The 25,487-nt window shown below is 43.7% G+C and overlaps 1 protein-coding gene across 2 annotated transcripts in view; it reads left to right on the top strand.

Annotated features, from left to right (window-relative positions):
* FIBCD1 (fibrinogen C domain containing 1) overlaps nt 1–25,487 on the top strand; it is a 503,247-nt gene that overhangs the window by 296,656 nt on the left and 181,104 nt on the right. For both annotated transcript variants that reach the window (XM_082263080.1, XM_082263081.1), the window contains exon 4: nt 10,940–11,093. In XM_082263080.1, the coding sequence (XP_082119206.1) occupies nt 10,940–11,093 (154 nt within the window). The remainder of the gene's footprint in view (nt 1–10,939; nt 11,094–25,487) is intronic.

Raw genomic sequence — 25,487 nt, 5'->3', positions numbered from 1 at the left:
CGGCAGTGGGGAAAGGCTTTTTTTTTTTTTTTTTTTTTTTTTACAGAAACGTTTTATTTACAGTGCCTTGCAAAAGTATTCGGCCCCCTTGAACTTTGTGACCTTTTGCCACATTTCAGGCTTCAAACATAAAGATATAAAACTGTAATTTTTTGTGAAGAATCAACAACAAGTGGGACACAATCATGAAGTGGAACAAAATTTATTGGATATTTCAAACTTTTTTAACAAATAAGAAACTGAAAAATTGGGCGTGCAAAATTATTCAGCCCCCTTAAGTTAATACTTTGTAGCGCCACCTTTTGCTGCGATTACAGCTGTAAGTCGCTTGGGGTATATCTCTATCAGTTTTGCACATCGAGAGACTGATATGTTTATTTGTGAACCATTCCATTGTAGATTTTGCTTTATGTTTTGGATCATTGTCTTGTTGGAAGACAAATCTCCGTCCCAGTCTCAGGTCTTTTGCAGACTCCATCAGGTTTTCTTCCAGAATGGTCCTGTATTTGGCTCCATCCATCTTCCCATCAATTTTAACCATCTTCCCTGTCCCTGCTGAAGAAAAGCAGGCCCAAACCATGCTGCCACCACCATGTTTGACAGTGGGGATGGTGTGTTCAGGGTGATGAGCTGTGTTGCTTTTACGCCAAACATAACCTTTTGCATTGTTGCCAAAAAGTTTGATTTTGGTTTCATCTGAGCAGAGCACCTTCTTCCACATGTTTGGTGTCTCCCAGGTGGCTTGTGGCAAACTTTAAACAACACTTTTTATGGATATCTTTAAGAAATGGCTTTCTTGCCACTCTTCCATAAAGGCCAGATTTGTGCAGTATACGACTGATTGTTGTCCTATGGACAGAGTCTCCCACTTCAGCTGTAGATCTCTGCAGTTCATCCAGAGTGATCATGGGCCTCTTGGCTGCATCTCTGATCAGTCTTCTCCTTGTATGAGCTGAAAGTTTAGAGGGACGGCCAGGTCTTCGTAGATTTGCAGTGGTCTGATACTCCTTCCATTTCAATAATATCGCTTGCACAGTGCTCCTTGGGATGTTTAAAGCTTGGGAAATCTTTTTGTATCCAAATCCGGCTTTAAACTTCTCCACAACAGTATCTCGGACCTGCCTGGTGTGTTCCTTGTTCTTCATGATGCTCTCTGTGCTTTAAATGGACCTCTGAGACTATCACAGTGCAGGTGCATTTATACGGAGACTTGATTACACACAGGTGGATTCTATTTATCATCATTAGTCATTTAGGTCAACATTGGATCATTCAGAGATCCTCACTGAACTTCTGGAGAGAGTTTGCTGCACTGAAAGTAAAGGGGCTGAATAATTTTGCACGCCCAATTTTTCAGTTTTTTATTTGTTAACAAAGTTTGAAATATCCAATAAATTTCGTTCCACTTCATGATTGTGTCCCACTTGTTGTTGATTCTTCCCAAAAAATTACAGTTTTATATCTTCATGTTTGAAGCCTGAAATGTGGCAAAAGGTTGCAAAGTTCAAGGGGGCCGAATACTTTCGCAAGGCACTGTATAAAAGTGTCAAACAAAAAGTTAAACATTGCCAACAAGGTACAGATACAAAAAGTAAAAAAGGAATTGAATACAGCAGTAAAAGAGAACATGTGCACAGTGGTTACAATCAGTGCAGCAAGACATAAGAGAACAATCCACCATCAAGGAGCACAGAAACATCAAACAGGGCCACAACCAGCTGTCGTCCCCCCCGAGACCCTGGGTCCCCATGGGGGGGGGGGTAGTTGGGGGAGCCCTAGAGGGTGGAGTCTGGGGAGGCAGAGAGACAACACTTCCCCCCAGCACCCCCCCCCAACCAGCATCCATGCAATTTGAACCCCTACCACCAGGGCCAGCAGGAACTTCAACCAATGGTGGGTGACTAAAGCTGCAAAGATCTAGTGGCAATCCAACCATCCCATATTTTCCCAAACTTTTGAGGGCATTGACGTCCCATATAAGTCAACTTGTAAAGGGGCAGAGCCGCGTCCACCAATGCCTTCCACTGTGCAACGGTGGGGGGAGCATCACCCTTCCATTTCTGCAGCAGAGCTTTCCTGGCATAAAAGCAAAGAATAAATAATAGAAGCTTAGGATATTTCACCGGTGTCACCAGGTCCCCTATACCCAAAAGGAGTACCCTAGGATCCAATGGCACAGGCAAATTCAGTACAGAGCTTATCTCCAGGGCTATGCCTTTCCAATAGTCCTGAATAAACTGGCAGTCCCATGTGATGTGGAAAAAGGTGCCCACTGCCTGCTGACATTTAGAGCACAAGTCTGATTGGGTGCAGTATATCCGAGCCAAACGTTGCGGGGTATAGTATGCTCGTGGGGAAAGGCTTTTAACCACTTCCCGACCAACCGCCGCCTTTTTACTGCGGCAGGGTGACTCTACGTGGGTCACGTGCGGAAAGGTGGGGGCGAGCGCGTGCCGCCGACAGCGTGCTCCCGCCACCACTCGGCAGTGGATATTCCAATGCTGCGGGCAGGCGGCTCTGATTGCCGCCTGACACCCGCGATCACTCCCCACTGAGAGAGAAGAACGGTCGGCTGTTGTAAACACAAAACTCCTGTAGAAGCAGCGATTTTTAACCACTTACTGACCAGCCGCCATACATATACTGCGGCAGGTTCCCACAAAATTACGTACCCGTACCGTGCCCATTCGCCAGAGGGGAAGCTGATCTGCGGGGACCAGCGTGGAGACACAACGGCGGTCTGCCGATGTAAACACGGCAGACCGCTGTTTTGTCAGCAATGAACACAGGGATCCTCCTATTTAGGAATACAGGTCTCTGTGTTCATTCCATAAGCCCATTCCCCACACAGTTAGAAAGCACCCCCTAGGGACATATTTAACCCTTTGATCGCCCCCCTGGTGTTAACCCCTTCCCTGTCAGTGTCATTATTACAGTAACAGTGCATATTTTTGGCACTGATTACTGTAGTAATGTCACTGGTCCCCCCAAAAGTGTAAAAAATGTCAGTCAGGGGTCCGATCTGTCCGCCGCAATGTCGGAGTCCCGCTAAAAATCGCAGTAAAAAAAATAAATAAATAAAAATTACATAAATCTTTCCCCTAGTTTGTAGACGCGATAACATTTGCACAAACCAATCAAAATACACTAATTGTGATTTTTTTTTTTTTTTTTACCAAAAATATGTAGCAGAATACAAATTGGCCTAAACTGATGAAAAAAATTGATTTTAAATTTTTTTTTATTGGGAATGTTTTATAGCAGAAATGAAAAAAAATATATATATATATATATATTTTTTTTTTTTTTTAGAATTGTCGGTCTTTTTTTTGTTTATAGTGCAAAAAAAAAAAATGAAGAGGTGATCAAATACCACCAAAAGAAAGCTTTGTGTGGGGAAAAAAAGACATCGATTTTATTTGGGTACAGCGTCGCACGACCGCACAATTGTCAGTTAAAATAAGGCAGTGCCGAATCGTAAAAAATGGCCTGGTCACTAAGTGGGAAAACCCTCCAGCCCAGAAGTGGTTAAGCCAGTGTGCATGGAGCCTAAGGCAAAAAGAAATAGGCATTGTGAAATATAGGTGAACATACAACTCAGTAAATAATTAAAAAAATTAAAACATTTTTAACTCACTAAATGATTTGCCTTTTATGGTTTCAAAGTACTGTTGGGGGGGGGGGGGGGTGCCTTTTTATGGAAGAGCCCTGGGGCCATCATAACATTTTTATTTTTAAAGATTTCTGAGTTTAAAAATTTTATTTTTTTTTTTTTCTTACAGAATTCTGAGTTTGACAGTCAGAATTCGGGGTTTGAAAGACAGAATTCTGACTTTCAATCTCAGAATTCTGACTTTTAAACTCATAAGTCTGACTTTTAAACTCATAAGTCTGACTTTTAAACTCATAAGTCTGACTTTCAAACTCATAAGTCTGACTTTCAAACTCATAAGTCTGACTTTCAAACTCATAAGTCTGACTTTCAAACTCATAAGTCTTACTTTCAAACTCAGAATTCTGACTTTCAAACTCAGAATTCTGACTTTCAAACTCAGAATTCTGACTTTTAAACTCAGAATTCTGACTTTTAAACTCATAAGTCTTACTTTCAAACTCATAAGTCTTACTTTCAAACTCATAAGTCTTACTTTCAAACTCATAAGTCTGACTTTCAAACTCAAAATTCTGACTTTCAAACTCAGAATTCTGACTTTCAAACTCAGAAATCTGACTTTTAATCTCTCAATTCTGACTTTCAAACTCAGAAATCTGACTTTTAATCTCACAATTCTGACTTTCAAACTCAGAATTCTGTAAAAAAAATGTTTTTCTTCAAGCTCAGAAAATCTTTCAAAAATGTTTTTTATGATTGCCCCAGGGCTCTTCCATACTTCCATATGTAGCAGAGTAAATTTTGGCCTAAATTCATAAAATAAGATCCATTATCAGAAATCATTAGATTCAGAATCAGAAATTAGATTTTTCTTTTTTTTATTTATTGGATAGGTTTTATAACAGAAAGTAGAAAATCTTGTTTTTCCAAATTTCCGGTCTTTTTTATTTTATATTGCAAAAAATAAAAAAACCCAGGGGTGGTCAAATACCACCAAAGAAACCTCTATATAAGTGAAAACAAATTGATAAAAATGTAATTTGCATTGACTACACCATTGCCAGTTAAAGTAGCACAGTGATGAAGAGCAAAAAATGGTCTGGTCACGAAGGGGGTAAAACCTTCCAGGGGGTCAGTTGGTTAAGCAGTGCTGCTATATCATGTATTTACTGTCCCGACAGCGATTAGCGGCTGGTAGCTTAAGTATTTGGCTTTCAGCACCGACATTGTGGCTATAAGGGAGCACATACCCTCCACATACAGGCCAGTCCCTGGGCAGTTGTCTGTATTACCCTGGGTTCTCGGGCGTATGTGCATGTGTGTCATTGTGCACGCATGTAGAAAAGAGGACATTTAATAACTAGAGATTATATCCTTTCCAATGCTCTGTAGCTCCTGTTTAGTTTGCCCTTTTAAAGTATACCTGTGACATTTTGAAAGATTATAAACTGTCTCCTTTGTTTGGCATTTTCCAGCTACAGCTTCCACGGCTGCTCTCCGGCCTGCCTCTACATCTCTGTGTTGGCCACAGTGTGACAGATGGAGATAGAGAGCTGATGCTCCTTAATTCTCCAATTAACAGGGTCAAGTGGATCCTTCACCAGGCTTTATTGTGTAACTGCATAGCTTCCAACTGTCCCTGATTTGGAACAAAAACCCTCTGTTCCCAGTGGCGGCTGGTGCTCCATGAGCTGGGGGGGCGGCTTTAGATGGACCACACCATAACCCCCCCCCCCCCGGACCACACCAGCTCGCACACCATACCACCCCCCTCCCGTCACTGGCTCACTCACCTGGACTGACGTGGAGGGCAGGCAGCAGCGGCAGCTTCCCCTGCGTCTCCTCCCTCCACCTCCTCCTCTTTGGCCTCTCCTTTCAGCCAATCAGGGAACGGGTCTCAGGACCTGCTTCCTGATTGGCTGGGAGGAGAATCAGTGTGATAATAGTGAATAGTCATTCGCTATTGTCACACAACTGGGTGGACTCGGGACGCAGTGCTCTGTGCCCCAAGCCCACCCTTTTTTGAAGCCTATTAGAGCCTCTGGCTCTAATCACATGCTTAAAAAAAAAAAAAACCATTGGAATCCATGTGTCCGGAGCCCCGCATGTAGATTAGGGGGCTGGACGTATGGATAGGGGGGCAGTGCCCCTGCGCCCCCATTGCACCAGTTGCCACTGTCTGTTCCTCTTTCCTCCTCATTTGTCTTAATTTTGGAATGATCTATATCAGGGCTCAAAATTTCAAGTCCTGAGCTACTAGCCAGGTCTTAAGGGTTGCTCGCCACCAGTTGCCCCACCCAACCCGTACTCTACCCTTCCCCTAATTCCGCCCCTAAACACGCCCTCATAAATTAACTCATAAAATGACACTGTTCAATGTTTTTGCATGAATGCAGAAGTTACAAAAATAAATATTAATAACAACTTTATTATTGCCCATCAGTGCAGCCTCATCAGTGCCCATCAATGCAGCCTATCAGTGCCCACCAGTGAAGCCTAGCAGTGCCGCCTCACCAGTGCCCATCAATGAAACCTCACCAGTGCCCATTAGTGCAGCCTGATCAGTGCCCATAAATGCAGCCTCACCAGTGCCCATCAATGCAACCTCACCTGTGCACATAAATACAACCTCACTTGTGCCCATTAATGCAGCCTGATCAATGCCCATCAATGCACCCTCATCTGTGCCAATCAATGCAACCTCACCTGTGCCCATTAATGCAACCTCACTTGTGCCCATCAATGCAGCCTGATCAATGCCCATCAATGCAGGCGCTCCTGTGCCCATCAATGCAGCCTCTCCTGTGCCCATCAATGACAATCAATTCAGCCTCATTTGTGCCCATTAATGCACCCTCACCTGTGCCCATGAATGCAGCCTCACCAGTGTCCATCAATGCAACCTCACCTGTGTCCATCAATGCAGCTTGATCAGTGCCCGTCAATGCAACCTCACCTGTGCCCATCAATGAAACCTCACCTGTGCCCGTCAATGCAACCTCACCTGTGCCAATCAATGCAGCCTGACCAGTGCAGGGGAAGAGAGGAGAGTAAGAAGAAAGCCAGTCGGATAGTCACAGAGCGGGGATCGCCCCACTGTAAAAGCTTTCATTTGAATTGCCGAGCACTCGCCATCACACACAGTCGCACCTCTTAAATCGGCTCCTAGGATAGACATCAAACAACCCAGCATTGGACCGGTGTTCTGTCTATCAAAGGTACCGGGCCAGGAGACGGTGCTGTGTGTGACAGGGAGCATCTAGCAATTCAAATGAAAATCTGTTACAGTGGGGCAAGCCCTGTTCTGTGATGATCTGGCCGGCTTTCCTCTTCCTTTCCTTTCTCTTCCCCTGGGGCGATTGCAGGGAGAACGGCTCCCGAGGCATCCCCACACTCGCCCTCAATCATTTTCCACTCGCAAAATTTGATCAGGCGAGTAGATAATTTGAGGGCTGATCTGTATACAGTGCATCCGGAAAGTATTCACAGCGCTTCACTTTTTCCACAATCTGTTATGTTACAGCCTTATTCCAAAATGGATTAAATTCATTATTTTCCTCAAAATTCTACAAACAATACCCCATAATGACAACATGAAAGAAGTTTGTTTAAAATCTTTGCAAATGTATTAAAATAAAAAAAATAAAAAAATCACATTTACATACACAGTCAGGTCCATAAATATTGGAACATCTACACAATTCTAATCTTTTTGGCTCTATACACCGCCACAATGGATTTGAAATAAAACAAACAAGATGCATTTTAACTGCAGACTTTCAGCTTTAATTTGAGGGTATTTACATCCAAATCAGGTGAAAGGTGTAGGAATTACAACAGTTTGTATATGTGCCTCACACTTTTTAAGGGACCAAAAGTAATGGGACAATTGGCTGTTCAGCTGTTCCATGGCCAGGTGTGTGTTATTCCCTCATTATCCCATTTACAAGGAGCAGATAAAAGGTCCAGAGTTCATTTCAAGAATCTGTTGCTGTCAACTCTCAATATGAGATCCAAAGAGCTGTCACTATCAGTGAGATTAGGCTGAAAAAACAAAACAAACCCATCAGAGAGATAGCAAAACATTAGGTGTGGCCAAATCAACTGTTTGGAACATCCTTAAAAAGAAAGAACGCACCAATGAGCTCTGCAACACCAAAAGACCCAGAAGACCACGGAAAACAACTGTGGTGGATGACTGAAGAATTCTTTCCCTGGTGAAGAAAACACCCTCAGTAAAAGGCACATGACAGCCCACCTGGAGTTTGCCAAAAGGCACCTGAAGGACTCTCAGAACATGAGAAACAAAATTCTCCGGTCTGATGGAACAAAGATTGAACTTATTGGCCTGAATGGCAAACGTCATGTCTGGAGGAAACCAGGCACCGCTCATCACCTGGCCAATACCATAACTGTGAAGCATGGTGGTGGCAGCATCATGCTGTAGGGATGTTTTTTAGTGACAGGAACTGGGAGACTAGTCAGGATTGAGGGAAAGATGAATGCAGCAATTTACAAAGACATCCTTGATGAAAACCTGCCCCAAAGCGCTCTGGACCTCAGACTGGGGTGAAGGTTCATCTTGAAACAGGACAACAACCCTAAGCACACAGTCAAGATAACAAAGGAGTGGCTACAGAACAACTTTGTGAATGTCCTTGAGTGGCCCAGTCAGAGCCCAGACTTGAACCCGATTGAACATCTCTGGAGAGATCTGAAAATGGATGTGCACCGACGCTCCCCATCCAACCTGATGGAGCTGGAGAGGTCCTGCAAAGAAGAATGGGAGAAACTGCCCAAAAATAGGTGGGCCAAGCTTGTAGCGTTAAACTCAAAAAGACTTGAGGCTGTAATTGGTGCCAAAGGTGCTTCAACAAAGTGTTGAGCAAAGGCTATGAATACTTCTGTACATGAGATTTTTGCGTTTTATTTTTTAAAAAAATTGCAAAGATTTCAAACAATCTTCTTTCATGTTGTCATTATGGGGGATTGTTTGTAGAATTTTAAGGAAAATAATTAATTTAACCCATTTTGGAATACGGCTGTAACATAACAAAATGTGGAAAAATTGTATGCGCAATTTTAAGGCATGATATGTTTGGTATCACATTATGCAAAAAAATTGGACTAACTTTAGTTTTTTTTTTTATTTATTCATAAAAGTGTTTTTCCCCAAAAAATAGTGTTTGAAAAATTGCAAAGTTGAAAATATCATGAGACATAAAAAATTGCAAAGACCGCCATTTTATTCCCTAAGGTCTCTGCTAAAAAAAATAAATAAATATATATATATATATATATATATATATATATATATATATACACATAGAGTATATGGTATATATACTGTATGTATATATATATATATATATATATATATAATGTTGGGGGGGGGGGTTCTGAGTAATTTTCTAGCAAAAAAATTATGATTTTTACATGTAGGAGAGGAATGCCAGATTTGGCCCGGTAAAAGGGAGGTTACCTGATTAGGTATGCAGGCACCTGGACATCCCTGCACTACAGAACAGGGGCCATATGATGATTTGCTATGACACCACAAGTTTGTTTTAAAATGTAATTTGATTTTAAGAAATCCCCAACAGGTTTTACTGACAGAACATGGAAGATTTACTGACAGAGCACATTTTTTTACTGACAACCTGAAAAATTATAGAACTATTAGAAACTAAAACAATTGATATTTAATCAGTCTAAACACAATGGAAGACCCAACGCGTTTCGAAAATTCAATTCGACATTCAATTCAGTTTCGACAATTCCATTGTCCCCTCTGTGTACAGTAGACATGAACGTTGGTCATTTATGCATTTGAACCGCCTTGAGTTTTATTCAGTTGTATTGTTATACCACTTTTTGTGCTTTTGAGTTTTTGTATCTTGTAATAAACTTTGCAAACTTGTTTTTTATACCAACCTTCTCTGCAACTTCTGTACTTTACCTTATTCCCCTTAAAAAAATCCCACTCAGAGGGAACTTTCTTGTTCTTGTTGTTAAAGTAACGCAGTGCCGTATCGCAAAATGGCCTGGTCATTAACCACTTCCCAACCGCCCGCCGCAGTTATACTGCGGCAGGGTGGCCCTCCTGCGCGAACCGACGTAAGGCTACGTCGGTCGCATGCCTGCAGCTAGGCAGCGCGCTCCCGCCCCCACTCGGCAGCAGGGATGCCCATGCACGGGGTAGGCCGCTCTGATTGCCGCCTGACACCCATGATTGGTCCCCGCTGAGAGAGGACGGGAAGCTGTTGTAAACACAACCAACCGTTCTTCTGTCTGCAATGATCACAGAGCGCCTGTGATCGTTCTATATAGGAACACAGGTCCCTGTGATCATTTCACAAGCCCCTCCCCCCCCACTTTTAGAAACACAACCCTAGGTACACATTTAACCCCTTGATCAATTACTGTGTTAACCTCTTCCCTGCCAGTGTCATTATTAAAGTAACAGTGCATATTTTTAGCAATGATTACTATAGTAATGTCACTGGTCCCCCCAAAAGTGTCAAAAATGTCAGTCAGGGGTCCGATCTGTCCGCCGCAATGTCGCAGTCCTGCAAAAAATCGCAGATCGCCGCCATTACTAGTAAAAAAAAAACAATAAAAATCAAAAATGTTTCCGTAGTTAATAGACGCAATAACGTTTGCGCAAACCAATCAAAATACGCTTATTGCAATTTTTTTTTACCAAAAATATGTAGCAGAAAACAAATTGGCCTAAAATGTAAAAAATTCGATTTTTTTGTTTTTTGGGGGGGAATTTTATATAGCAGAATGTGAAAAATATTGTTTTTTTTTTTTTTCAGAATTGTCGATCTCTTTTTTAGTGCAAAAAATAAAAATTGCAGAGGTAATCAAATACCACCAAAAGAAAGCTCTATTTGTGGGGAAAAAGGACATCAATTTTGTTTGGGCACAGCGTCGGACGACCACGCAATTGTCCGTTAAAGTAACGCAGTGCTGAATCGCAAAATATGGCCTGGTCATTAAGGAGGAAAATCTTCTGGTCCAGAAGTGGTTAATTGGACTTAAATCTCGGTGCAGACTTATGCAAAATGCAGCGAGCCAATCGCACAAGCGGGAAATAAGATTTCTAGGTTGCCATACTACACGGAAATGACATTTGACAGTTTTAGAAAATCACAACGGCTGCAGACTGCAATGGAAATGTCATTTTTAATTACATTAAATTACAAAATAGCTTGGAAAGTAATTAAATATGATATAAAACTTTGTTCAGGAAGAACTTCTGTGTTCCTTATTCTGTTATCCTTTAGCAAACCTGACAGAATGGTATGTCTCCTCTTACAGTTACTTTCAGAGGGTCAGAGTCATGTAGCCCAGCTGGTCAGTTCGGTCAGCGAAGTGCTGGACAGCCTGCAAAGAGATCATGGCCGATCCCGCGGGAAGGGGGATCTTGTACGGACACCAGCCAGAAGCACCAAGCCTCGTGGCTGCACCAACGGTAAGTTTTATTATAATTACTGCAATATTAACCATAATTTATAGAGTAATATTATCTCCTATGGTAGTGTAGTGGTAGTTGTATAGTAGTTTGTCAATTATATACAGAAAAGGAAAATACAACAGGAGTGGGACTTTTAACTGATAAACTATATTCAGGAGTGTTCAAATTTGGCAGCGGTTTTTGTACATGTAAAAAATAGTTGTGTAGCAATATTTCCAGGCATTGGGTCTGAGGTGGGTCTGCCATTGTTACCGGAAACACTTCCAACACATTTAAGTTGAAAACCCAAGGGTGAGAACTGAGACAATGACCATTCCGGCATCTTTGGTTTGTGTTGTTTATTTTATAATGGGGATGGGAGAAGGGAATGAGTGGGATACTCCTCGGGCCCAACTAGGACACTTTATAGAAAAATGCCTATTAGCTCCTTGGTTAACTCAGAAGATCCAGGACTGTAATGATCCTTGACTCCCCAAATCATTAAAAATAAAAAGCTAGCATTTTGTAATTATAAAAAAACCCAGAGCAATGAAGATAAGGAAATCTACAAGATTAGGCAGAAAGAGGCCAAGCAAGTTATAAGAACTTCTAAAGCGCAGGCAGAAGAAAAACTAGCTCAGTCTATGAAAAAGGGGGATAAGACATTCTTCAGATATATAAATGAAAAAAGGAAATTAAAACAAGGAATAACTAAATTAAAAACAAAGGACGGAAGGTATGTAGAAGAGAATAAAGGGCTAGCCGACTGCCTTAATGAATACTTCTGTTCAGTTTTTACAGAAGAAAAAGAAGGAAAAGGACCTCCACTAGAAAGGATGACTAATGAATCGTTTGATGCATGTGTCTTTACAGAGGAAGACGTTCTAAGATTGCTGTCTAAAGTGAAGACAAATAAGTCACAGGGTCCTGATGAGATACACCCAAAATTATTAAAAGAGCTTAGTGGTGAGCTGGCAAAACCATTAACAGATTTATTTAACCAATCATTAGTAAGAGGAGTCGTCCCGGAAGATTGGAAATTGGCAAATGTCGTGCCCATTCACAAGAAAGGTAGTAGGGGGGAATGGAGCAACTATAGACCAGTGAGTCTGACATCAATAGTAGGCAAATTAATGGAAACCCTATTAAAGGATAGAATTGTGGAACATCTTAAATCCCATGTATTGCAAGATGAAAAACAACATGGGTTTACTTCAGGGAGATCATGTCAAACAAATCTTATAGATTTTTTTGACTGGGTGACTAAAATAATAGACGGTGGAGGTGCAGTAGACATTGCATATCTAGATTTTAGTAAGGCTTTTGACACTGTCCCACATAGAAGACTTATCAATAAACTACAGTCATTGAGCATGGACTCCCATATTGTTGAGTGGATTAGGCAGTGGCTGAGTGACAGACAACAGAGGGTTGTAGTCAATGGAGAACATTCAGAACAAGGTCATGTTACCAGTGGGGTACCTCAGGGATCTGTAATGGGACCAATTTTGTTTAATATCTTCATAAGTGATATTGTAAAAGGCCTCGATGGTAAGGTTTGTCTTTTTGCTGATGACACAAAGATATGTAACAGGGTTGATGTTCCTGGAGGGAAACGCCAAATGGAAAAGGATTTAGGAAAACTAGAAGAATGGTCAGAACTCTGGCAACTGAAATTTAATGTGGATAAGTGCAAGATAATGCACCTGGGGCGTAAAAACCCAAAGGCAGAATATAGAATATTTGACACAGTCCTGACCTCAGTATCTGAGAAAGGGATTTAGGAGTAATTATTTCAGAAGACTTAAAGGTGGGAGGACAATGTAATAGAGCAGCACGAAATGCCAGCAGAATGCTTGGATGTATAGGGAGAGGTATAAGCAGTAGAAAGAGAGAAGTGCTTATGCCGCTGTACAGAACACTGGTGAGACCTCACTTGGAGTATTGTGCGCAGTACTGGAGGCCATATCTCCAGAAGGATATAGATACTCTAGAGAGAGTTCAGAGAAGAGCTACTAAACTAGTACATGGATTGCAGGAAAAAACTTACCAGGAAAGGTTAAAGGACCTTAACATGTATAGCTTGGAAGAAAGAAGAGACAGAGGGGATATGATAGAAACTTTTAAATACATAAAGGGAATCAACTCGGTAAAGGAGGAGAGCATATTTAAAAGAAGAAAAACTACCACAAGAGGACACCGTTTTAAACTAGAGGGGCAAAGGTTTAAAAGTAATATGAGGAAGTATTACTTTACTGAGAGAGTAGTGGATGCATGGAATAACCTTCCTGCAGAAGTGGTAGCTGCAAATACAGTGAAGGAGTTTAAGCATGCATGGGATAGGCATAAGGTTATCCTTCATATAAGATAGGGCCAGGGACTATTCATAGGATTCAGATATATTGGGCAGACTAGATGGGCCAAATGGTTCTTATCTGACACATTCTATGTTTCTATGACTCTTGACACTCTGTATAGCTCAAAAAGTCCTGTGTATGACTCCCTCCATCCCTTCACTGACTGAGGTAGCTCCTTGTACTGCTGCAACTCTTAACACACTTAACTCTTCAGGGCCCAACCGCTGGCGCCCCCTCCACACTTCCAGGGTCCCCTCACTAGACAACCCCCTTTACACTTCAGGGTCCTTTCACTAGGCAACCCCCTTTACACTTCAGGGTCCTTTCACTAAGCAAACCCCCTTTACACTTGCAGGCTCTAGGATCCCTGGGACCTTCACCGGAGTGGTCCCCTCTACACTAGGCAGACCCCAGGGGCAGTTCACAGTACTCATGACCTTGGAAGGCTTTCCTGGAACTGAACCCCTATTTCTCAACTGGTCCTCGGCACACCGGATTCTCTCCTCAGCTCTCCCTTCTGGATACTCAGGCAGCCACCCAAGACACCCGATCCTTCTGACATGAGGAGAGACAGCCGTACCCTCCCTCCTGGAACTCTGCTTCCCACCAAAGACCCTGTGCCATGCGTTCCCCTCAAACTTATCTGCCTTCTGGGGTAGATACAAGCCCAAATGGGTCACTGATTGGATTTCCTCCACTGCCCAATGAGAATACTCTCACAGAGCCAGTGGGGAGACTCCCCTCTCAGTAACCACACCTGGGGGACATGACAGTCCAGCTGAAATCATGGCCCATCTGTTAGGCAGCCAAGGCCCATTATACTTTTACCTAGCACCTACCTGTAGGGTGCTACAGTTGTAAAGTGTGAGGAGCACAAAGACAAGCGTGTCTTGCCTACAGTCAAGCATGGTGGTGGGAGTGTCATGGTCTGGGGCTGCATGAGTGCTTCCGGGAGCTACAGTTCATTGAGGGAACCATGAATGCCAACATGTAATGTGACATACTGAAGCAGAGCATTATCCCCTCCCTCCGGAGGCTTGGCCGCAGGGCAGTATTCCAACATGATAACGACCCCAAACGCACCTCCACTGCCTTGCTAAAGAAGCTGAGAGTAAAGGTGATGGACTGGCCAAGCTTGTCTCCAGACCTAAACTCTATTGAGCATTTGTGGAGCATCCTCAAAGGAAGGTGGAGGAGCGCAAGGTCTCTTACATCTGCCAGCTCCGTGATGTCATCATGGAGGAGTGGAAGAGGACTCCAGTGGCAACTTGTGAAGCTCTGGTGAACTCCATGCCCAAGAGGGTTAAGGCAGTGCTGAAAAATAATGGTGGCCACACAAAATATTGACACTTTGGGCCCAATTTAGACATTTTCACTTAGGGGTGTACTCACTTTTGTTGCCAGCAGTTTAGACATTAATGGTTGTGTGTTGAGTTATTTTGAGGGGACAGCAAATTTACACTGTTATACAAGCTGTACACTCACTACTTTACATTGTAGCAAAGTGTCATTTCTTCAGTGTTGTCGCATGAAAAGATAGAATAAACTATTTACAAAAATGTGAGGGGTGTACTCACTTTTGTGAGATACTGTAAATCTTCGATTTCACTTTTTAAACTGGGCAGCTCAGTAATCTCACGAGATTACAGACAGCCCCACTGGCACCCACTTTTACACGGATCTTGGCCGTTTTCAGAGGAAAAACTTCTCTGAGAGCTGAAGTTCTCCGCTTCATAAAAAGGGTGCCAGAGGAGAACTGCCGAGAAGTGAACAGAGAGAAAACTTCTAAGTTTCATAAATGTACATCTTAGTGAGAAGATCCGTAGTGGTGTTGTCATGGACATGCAATAGTGTCTGGCAGCGTACTTTCTCCTTCATGTCTGCATTAGAGGCCAGACTCTCCTTCTGGCTGCTTTTTATCATCTCTCCTCCCTGTTTGGCTCCACCCTAGGCCATTCCAGGAAGTCTATATTAACCAGTGCACTGCAGGTCTGCTTTGCTGTTCAACAGTGTTTGTTAGTTTGTTTTCCTGTCTGTTGTGTGCTTCATGTACCTTTCTGTGTACCAACTTTGGCTCGTCTCTGACTACTCCTGTTTGCCTGTGACCCTATTTGGCCTGTCCCTTGGTTACCCTCGTCTGCATGTTGCCCCGACCTCGGCTTACCCATCGCTATCCCTTGTGCCCTGAGTGGCTGCTTCCCCTCTCCCCCTATGGAGAGTGACCCGGGGGACCCCAGGGGCCGCGACCTGGGTCCAGCTGCAGCCAAGTCCATCCTCACCACTAGAGGCTCTGGTGAACACCTGCTGGGTCTTAGACTCTGTGCCCTGGGGAATCTTGGGCTCACGTTTCTGTCCATCTGCAGCAGTCAGCTATTGGGTTCACTACCTTGCGGTGCACCCCTGCCTCCAACAGGGTGCAGTTGTCACATGGCCACAAGTGACCTGACAGGTGTATGTAGTGGTGGCGAGTCTTTGCAGATCATGAGTTTTCTTCTTTTTGGTCATTTTAGAAACATTGCCGCTATTCCATGCTGCAAATCCTATAATGTGCTCTCCCAATTTGTCACTCACTTTAGCCAACAATAGAAAAACCCTGAGCAGACAATTGGGTCTACCCTGCAGGAGGCAGCTTCAGCTCCAATTGATTTTTTTTTAGGTTGAAATAATTTAGCTGTTATGGAAAGGCTGAAACGGTAATAGAATGTTCTTTCAGGTAATTACGAGGGGTGGAAGGGGAACTCAAGGAGAGGTGGACAAGCTGTTTTTATTTTACTACATCGGAGCGCTTGAATGCATTCCTCCCTAAACGTACAAGTTTCAGTTTCTTTTAATAAAGTGGAACTTAACATTTTGCGTAAGAGGTAAAGCACACCATACATGGATGGAATCCCTACAAAAAAAAACAAACATATTTTAGGATCTAAGAAGAGAAAACACTGAAACAAAAGAGTAAAAGAGTGTTTTAAATTTGATTTGAATCCCAATCAGTGCTGGGACAAGATCATCCAGTGCCCAGGGCAAAGATGCCAAACTGCGCCCCCTTCCCTTAGGGTTAGGGTCAAGATGCCCCCCATCCCTGCAATAATCCATTGCGCCCAGGGCAGCCGCCCCTCCTGTCCACCCCTTGTCCCGGCCCTGATCCCAATCACGGCACTACCTGCACAGAGTTTACATGTTCTTTCTGTACCTTTGTAGGTTTACTCCGGGTACTCAGGTTTCTTTTCTAAATTGGCCTTAGTATGTGTATGTATCAATGTGAGTTAGGGACCTTAGATTGTAAGCTCCTTGAGGGCAGGGACTCATGTGAATGTACAATGTATATGTAAAGAGCTGCTCAACCGGTTCCAGACCGCCCACCGCATATATACTGCGGCAGGCTGGCCCTCCTGTGCAAACCGCCGTAGGTATACGTCGTTCACGTGCCTGCAGCTAGGGGGCGAGCCCGCGCCACTCAGCAGCGGGGACTCTGATGGACAGGGCAGGCGGCTCCGATTGCCACCTGACACCCGCGATCGCTCCCCGCTGAGAGAGAAGAAACACAGCTGACCGTTCTTCTCTCTGGAATGATCAAAGAGCTCCTGTGATCCTTCTATATAGGAACACAGGTCTCTGTGATCATTTAACAATCCCCGCCGCAATACCATTAGAGACGCCCCCTAGGTACACATTTAACCCCTTGATCACTTACTGTGTTAACCCCTTCCCTGCCAGTGTCATTATTACAGTAACAATGCATATTTTTAGCACTGATTACTGTAGTAATGTCACTGGTCCCCCCAAAAGTGTCAAGAATGTCAGTTAGGGGTCCGATCTGTCCGCCGCAATGTCGCAGTCCTTCAAAAAATTGCAGATCGTCGCCGTTACTAGTAGAAAAAAAAAAACAATAAAAATGACATAAGTCTTTCCCGTAGTTAGTAGATGCGATAACTTTTGCGCAAACCAATCAAAATACGCTTATTGCAATTTTTTTTAACCAAAAAATTGTAGCAGACAACAAATTGGCCTAAAATGTTAAAATATTTTGATTTTAAAATGTATTTTTTTGGGGAATGTTATACAGCAGAATGTGAAAAATATTGAATTTTTTTTTTTCCGAATTGTCGCTCTATTTTTTGTTTATAGCGCAAAAAATTAAAATCGCAGAGGTGATCAAATACCACCAAAAGAAAGCTCTGTTTGTGGGGAAATAAAAGGATAATTTTATCTAGATATAGCATCACACGACCGCGCAATTGTCCGTTAAAGTACGCAGTGCCAAATCACAAAATATCAGGTCAGGAAGGGGGTAAAACCTTCCAGTCTTAAAGTGGTTAAAAATACTCTCATTGAAAATTTTTATGTGAAAGACATGTAGCTAAATACAATTTGGCCTAAATATATGACAAAAATTGAATATATTGGATATTTTTTAACTGTCAAAGTAGAAATGTCAATTTTTTCGCTCTTTTTTTTTATTAATTTCGCAAAAAATGAAAAGCACAGAGGTGATCAAATACCACCAAAAGAAAGCTCTGTTTGTGGGGAAAAAAGGACGTAAATTTCGTTTGGGTACGGCGCTGCATGACCGCGCAATTGTCAGTTAAAGTCGCGCAGTGCCAAGTTGAAAAAAGTGGCCTGGACGTTAAGCAGGAAATTCCTCCGGGGCTAAAGTGGTTAAGAGGACTAATCAAGATCAAATACCGTCAAAAGAAAGCTCTATTTGTGGGGGGGGGGGGGGGGGAATACATCAATTTTATTTGGGTACAGCGTCGTACGACCGCGCAATTGTCAGTTAAAGTGACGCAGTGCCGTATCGCGAAAACTGGCCTGGTCATTAAGTGGTAAAACCTCCTGGGCTGAAGTACTTAAACACACAACCTCTATGTCCTGGCCTTCACAATTATTTAACACACCTGATGTTCATTCTTTCACTGAATGGTGGCCACCTGGAGACTCCATCCTAATGAGTAAGCCCTGGTGGGCGGAGTAAAAAAGTTTTGGGGGCGTGGTCTGGTGGGGATCCACTCTGAGACTGCCATTCACTATCACACAGCAGGCTATGACCTGATGTGTGGCTTCCAGGTCACCTATCACTCTATACCAGCTTATGCAAGGAAGCGCAAAGGAGGAGGACTTCTGGATACTGATGCCAACTCTGCACCACCTTGTACAGATGACCCCAATTATGATAATAATCAGCAGACCTGAACCTTGTGAAGCCTGGTCTGCTACTACTGCAATTTATTGAGCGCTAGACAGAGCTGAAAATAAATGAACAAGAGTGCATGCATGAAATACAAAGAGCCCAAATATTTTACTAAAACATATGCAGTGGGTAAGTTATATTCACATTTTGGTTATTTATTACAACTTTGCAATGTACTTTCAGCTGTTTCAATAACAATTTTTAGTACAAGGTCGGCTGTAAATCACAAGATTGAAAAACAAATGCACAAAAATTTTGGAGAAAACATAATGATATATTTCAGATTTGTGGTCTTTACCCATAATTAGATCAGGTTTTCTGTGCAGGTTACAACTGTAATGCATTCTTCCTGTCAATCTGCTGGCCTCTCGTGTTTGTACTCCAATATCCACCAATTGTCTGCAGTGACTTTGTTAGTTTTGAGTCACAGACAAATTAGCTAAGGCCCCTTTCACACTTGTACGACTTTTCCTGCGATTTGGGACTGCAAAGTCGCATGCCAAGCATAGGTGTGCGCACAGGGTGTGCCAGGTGTGCCTGGGCACACTCTAATCACTCTGTATGGTGCAGATTCCACTATTATTTCACCATTTCATCAAAGCCCCCTAACAGGGCTCTTAACCTCTTGCCGACTGCCGCCCGACTATATACGGCGGCAGTCAGCCCCTCACAGGCAAAGTGGAGTAGGGGTAAGTCACTAGCCTGTGAGGCTCTAGGGGGTGAGCGCGCGCCGCCGGAGGCGCGCTCTCGCCCCCGCTCGTTCGTGGACTCCCCCGTGCGTGTGATCGGCGGACCTGATGTCCGTCGGTCACTCGCGATCGTCGGGTGGAGAGGGAGAAAGGCAGGCAGCTAATGTAAACAAAGCCGCCTATCATTCTCCCCTGTTTAAGAACAGAGATCATACGGTCCTGCTATGCAGGATCGTATTTCTCTGTTGTTACACAAACAGCCACATCCCTGCACAGTTAGAATCACGCCCCTAGGGACACACTTAACCCCTCCTTCTCCAATAAAGTTAACCCCTTTCCTGCCAGTGTCATTTTTACAGTAGCAGTGCATATTTTTAGCACTGATTACTGTATTAATGTCACTGGTACTCCCAAAAGTGTCAAAAATGTCAGTCAAGGGTCCGATCTGTCCGCCGCAATGTCGCAGTCCCGCAAAAAAAAAAAATCGCAGATCGCCGTTACTCGTTAAAAAAAAAAAAATAAAAATGACAAAAATCTTTCCCTTAGTTAGTAAACGCAATAACTTTTGCGCAAACCAATCAAAATACGCTTATTGGGATTTTTTTTTTTTACCAAATATATGTAGCAGAAAACAAATTGGCCTAAAATGTTAAATTGAGATTTTTAAATTTTTTTTGGGGGGGGGAATTTCATATAAAAAATGTGAAAAATATTATTTTTGCAAAATTTACGCTCTTTTTCTGTTTATAGCGCATGATCAAAAAAATCGCACAGGTGATCAAATACCACCAAAAGAAAGCTCTGTTTGTGGGAAAAAAAGGACGTCAAATTCATTTGGGTACAGCGTCGCACGACCGCGCAATTGTCCGTTAAAGTCATGCAGTGCCGAATCGCAAAATAGGGCCTGGTCAGGAAGGGGGTAAAATCTTCAGGGGCTTAAGTGGTTAAAAAATTGTAAAGAAAAAATAATAAAGCTTAAAAAGTACTGCCCTACTGACACCAATCCCTGCCTTACTGATACCGTCCATTGCTCTGCCGACACCGTCAGTATACTTTAAATACACACGCCAATATGTTTTGAGCTTTGGGGTGCACAGCCTAATGCAATAGGCTGTGCACACCTATGATGACAAGTCGTTCTCCATGATTTCCAATGAGTACCGTTCATATCTGTACAACTTCAAAGTAGTCCCTGCACTATTTTTTTGGCCGATTTTAATGTGTTTTGAGGTCCAAAGACATAGGCATTGCTTCAAGTCCAGTCAAAATTTCGGCAACAAAATCGCGTGACTTTTAAGTCTCATGGGTGTGAAAGGGGGTCTAATCCCTAATAAGGAACTGAGGTTTTTTTTTTGCAAGCCGCAACTATTTTTTTGTATTCATCTAGATATGGCACCCCCTCCCTATGTAAATGCGTAAGAGGTGGTTTTGTCACCGCCTTAATGACCAGGCCATTTTTTGCAATTCGGCACTGCGTTACTTTAACAATTGCGCAGTCGTGCGTTGCTGTACCCAAATTACAGTTGATGTCCTTTTTTTTTCCCCACAAATAGAGCTTTCTTTTGGTGGAATTTGATCACCTCTGAGGTTTTTAGATTTTGGGCTATAAACAAAAAAATAGCGACAATTTTGGAAAAAAAAAAATTTTTTTACACTTTCTGCTATAAAACATTCCCAATAAAAAAAATTTAAAAATCCAAGGTTTTTTATCAGTTTAGGCCAATTTGTATTCTGCTACATATTTTTGGTAAAAAAAAAAAAAAAAATCTCAAGAAGCGTGTATTAATTGGTTTGCGCAAAAATATATCTCATCTACAAACTAGGGGAAGGATTTATGTAATTTTTATTATTTTTTTTCTAGTAATAGCGGCGATCAGTGATTTTTTAGTGGGGCTGCGAAATTGCAGTGGGCAGATTGGACATCTATTTTCGGGTAGTTTCTCCCATTCTTCATTGCAGAACCTCTCAAGCCCTATCTGGTTGGATGGGGAGCGTCAATGCACAGCCATTTTAAGATCTCTCCAGAGATGTTCAATCGAGTTTAAGTCTGGGCTCTGGCTGGGCCATTCAAGGACATTCACAGAGTTGTCCTGTAGCCAGCTCCTTTGTTATTTTGGCTGTGTGCTTAGGGTCGTTGTCCTGCTGGAAGATGAACCTTCGCCCCAGTCTGAGGTCCAGAGCGCTCTGGAGCAGGTTTTCATCAAGGATGTCTCTGTAGATTGCTGCATTCATCTTTCCCTCGATCCTGACTAGTCCCCAGTTCCTGCCGCTGAAAAACATCCCTGCAGCATGATGCTGCCACCACCATGCTTCACTGTAGGGATGGTATTGGCCAGGTGATAAGCGGTGCCTTGTTTCCTCCAAACATTACACTTGCCATTCAGGTTCAACATTTGTTTCATCAAACCAGAGCATTTTGTTTCTCATGAGAGTCCTTCAGGTGCCTTTTGGCAAACTCCAGGCGGGCTGTCATGTGCCTTTTACTGAGGAGTGGCTTCCGTCTGGCCACTCTACCATACAGGCCTGATTGGTGGTTGCTGCAGAGGTGGTTGTTCTTCTGGAAGGTTCTCCTATCTCCACAGAGAAATGCTGGAGCTCTGTCAGAGTGACCATCGGGGTTCTTGGTCACTTCTCTAAGGCCCTTCTCCCCCGATCAATCAGTTTGGCCGGGCGGTCCGCTCTAGGAAGAGTCCTGGTGGATCCAAACTTCTTCCATTTACGCATGATTGAGGCCACTGTGCTCGTTGGGACCTTCAATGCTGCAGACATTTTTCTGCACCCTTCCGCCGATTTGTGCCTCGATACAATCCTGTCTCCGAGGTCTACAGACAATTCCTTGGACTTCGTGGCTTGTTTTGTGCTCTGACATGCCCTGTTAACTGTGGAACCTTATATATGGCGCTTTTCCACTGCATGAAACCGAACGGTTAGGCTCGCTTTTGTGCTTTTCCACTGCGTTGTAGGAACGGTTCGGTACGGTGGCGCTTTTCCACTGCATGGAACCGAACGGTACGGCTCTCAAAAACAGTACCACCTCGATTGTGGTTCCAAGAGGTACCATACCCGGTACCATATCCCACAATCCTTTGCATGCAGTCACTACTAGCCACTGATTGGTCAGAGAATCCCACCCACCCCGTTGTTATTCCACCCACTTAACTTTAGTACTACTTTAGTGGGAAAGCAAACCATCCCGTACCGAACCGTTCCAACACCATACCATGCGGTACCAGCAGTGGACAAGCAAACTGGGCCAAGCAGGGCCGAGTAGAGCCGAGCTGGTACTTGCAGTGGAAAAGTGCCAATAGAGAAGTTTGTGCCTTTCCAAATCACGTCCAATCAAATGAATTTACCAATCAAGTGGTAGAAACATCTCAAGGATGATTGGTGGAAACAGGATGCACCTGAGCTCAAGTTCGAGTATGGTGGCAAAGGCTGGGAATACTTATGTATATGTGATTTTGTTTCATTTTTATTTTTAATACATTTGCAAAGATTTCAAACAAGCTTCTTTCAAGTTGTAATTATGGGGTATTGTTTGCAAAATTGTGAGGAAAATAACAAATTTAACACTCCCCACAGTTGGATCACACTAGCTATACGAGTGGTACAATTTTAGGCTGTAAAAATGTTAGTTTTTCTTTATTTATAGACGTTCTTTAGTAATCAACAAGAAAAAATAAATTGTGTTGCCATTCCCGATATAGAGAAATAGTAATAAAAAAAAAAAAAAAATTAAAAAAACAATATGTTGTGGCATATTTACTTAATTCAAATGAATATGCTGCAGTTTGTTTTGCCACAAACAGGCAATATAGCTATAGCAGTTTAGCAAATTATTTAATAGTCCTCTGGGAGGAATGACAAGCGGAGTATTTATGACCGCTAAGTAATTGTTAGCTGCCACAAATAATGTGATGAGCTTTTTTTTTTTTTTTAATACAGTTCATGCAAAACTTTCACCTAGCGGCTTATATAGATACATAGGTAATGCCACTGCTACGTGAGTGATGAACAATTTCAGTTTTTTAGCTTAACGACCGCTCTCCGCAGATTTACTGCGGCAGGCAGCCCCTCCTGCGCGAACCGACGTAGCTCTACGTTGGTCGCGTGCCTCCAGCTAGGGGGCGAGTGCGTGCCAACGCCGGCGCGCTCCTGCCCCCACTTGGTAGCGGGGACTCCGATGCACGGGGCTGGCAGCTCCGATTGCCGTCTGACACCCACAATCGCTCCCTACTGAGAGAGAAGGACGGTCGGATGTTGTAATTACAGCTGACCGTTCTTCTCCTTGGAATGATTACAGAGCACCTGTGATCCTTCTATATAGGACCACAGGCAGGGCTGGCCCTACCATGGGACCCAGGCGGCACTTTAAAAGGGGCAGCAACAAGGAACACTGCCTGAGGACTTGAGGCTCCCTCCCTCTAGCGTTCAGTGTTATCCTTGCATCATGCTCCGCTCCTCTGGCATGTCTCTTTGCTGGAGGGGATGGGTCTGTCTCTTTGCAGTAGGGGGCATGTCTCTTTGCCGGAAGGGGCATGTCTCTTTGCCGGAAAGGGGCATGTCTCTTTGCCGGAAAGGGGCATGTCTCTTTGCCGGAAAGGGGCATGTCTCTTTGCCGGAAAGGGGCATGTCTCTTTGCCGGAAAGGGGCATGACTCTTTGCCGGAAAGGGGCATGACTCTTTGCTGGACTGGGGATGTCTCTCTGCTGGAAGGGGCATGTCTCTCTGCTGGAAGGGGCATGACTCTTTGCCGGAAGGGGCATGTCTCTTTGCCAGAAGGGGCATGTCTCTTTGCCGGAAGGGGCATTACTCTTTGCCGGAAGGGGCATGACTCTTTGCTGGACTGGGGATGTCTCTTTGTTGGACTGGGGATGTCTCTTTGTTGGACTGGGGATGTCTCTTTGCTGGACAGGGGCATGACTCTTTGCTGGAAGGGGCATGACTCTTTGCTGGACTGGGGATGTCTCTTTGCTGGAAGGGGCATGACTCTTTGCTGGAAGGGGCATGATTTTTTGCTTTATGGAAAGGTCTCTTTGCTGAATGGGTGTGATTTTTTTTTTTGGGGGGGCAGCATTTTACCCCAGGACCCAGGCTGCGCAATGTCTTGGGCCAGCCCTGACCACAGGTCTCTATGATCGTTTCACAAGCCAATCCTCCATATAGTTAGAAACACGCCCCTAGGCTTACATTTTAACCCCTTGATCACCCAGAGTGTTAACCCCTTCCCTGTGTGAGACTTAGATCTTTAAGGACACCACCACTCGCTGTTTCTTATTTAAGGGCTTTCTTTGCCCACGTTTATTAAAAGAAAGCTCAGTACACAAAACAAGTGTTTCCCTCGCAGGGGTTTTCAGCATTCTATGGTCTTCAGCACAAATGCCATTGAGCCCTTTTGGCTCTCACTTGCAGGACTGCTGCTCTGGCCTTAACACTTCAGGCCCTTGTCTGTCTTCTACAGACTTCACTCACCCAACCGGGTGCACACAGATATCAGCTTCGTGCTGCACTGACTCCTAGGCCAGACCTCCTGTCTGCCAGGGTGGAGCCCAGAACCATGGTCAGGTTACTACTAAAAGCCCAGCACACACCTGACCAATTATTATGCTGGCTGTTCTGAATATCTGGACCCAGGATTGGAGATTCCATCCCACCCGATTCACTTAGAAATCTCCAGGCTCCTGGTCCCAAACTGGACTTTTTAACCACTTGCCGACCGCCACATGACTATTTACTGTGGCAGTCAGCCCCGTACAGGCAAACCGACGTAGGGCTACGTCGCTCGCCTACGAGCCTCTAGGGGGCGAGCACGCACTGCCAGAGGCGCGCTCCCGCCCCCGCTCGTTCACTAACATCCCCGCGTGAGTGACCGTCGGCTCCGATGTCCGCGGCCACTCGCGATCTTCCACTGTAGAGGGAGAAAGGCAGGCAGCTGATGTAAACAAAGCCGTCTGTCATTCTCCCTGGTGTAACTGCAGAGATTGTAGGATCGTATGTTTCTGTGGTTACATCACAAGCCACACCCCCCCACAGTTAGAATCACGCCCCCTAGGGATGCATTTAACCCACTGATCACCAATAAAGTTAACCCCTTCCCTACCAGTGTCATTTTTACAGTAACAAGGCATATTTATAGCACTGATTACTGTAGTAATGTCACTGGTCCCCCCAAAAGTGTAAA

This window comes from Pelophylax lessonae, assembly GCF_965119305.1.
Source record: "Pelophylax lessonae genome assembly, chromosome: 7".
NCBI lineage: Eukaryota > Metazoa > Chordata > Amphibia > Anura > Ranidae > Pelophylax > Pelophylax lessonae.
The sequence above is the reverse complement of the archived record's forward strand: the minus strand, read 5'-3'. Positions and strand labels throughout refer to the sequence as shown.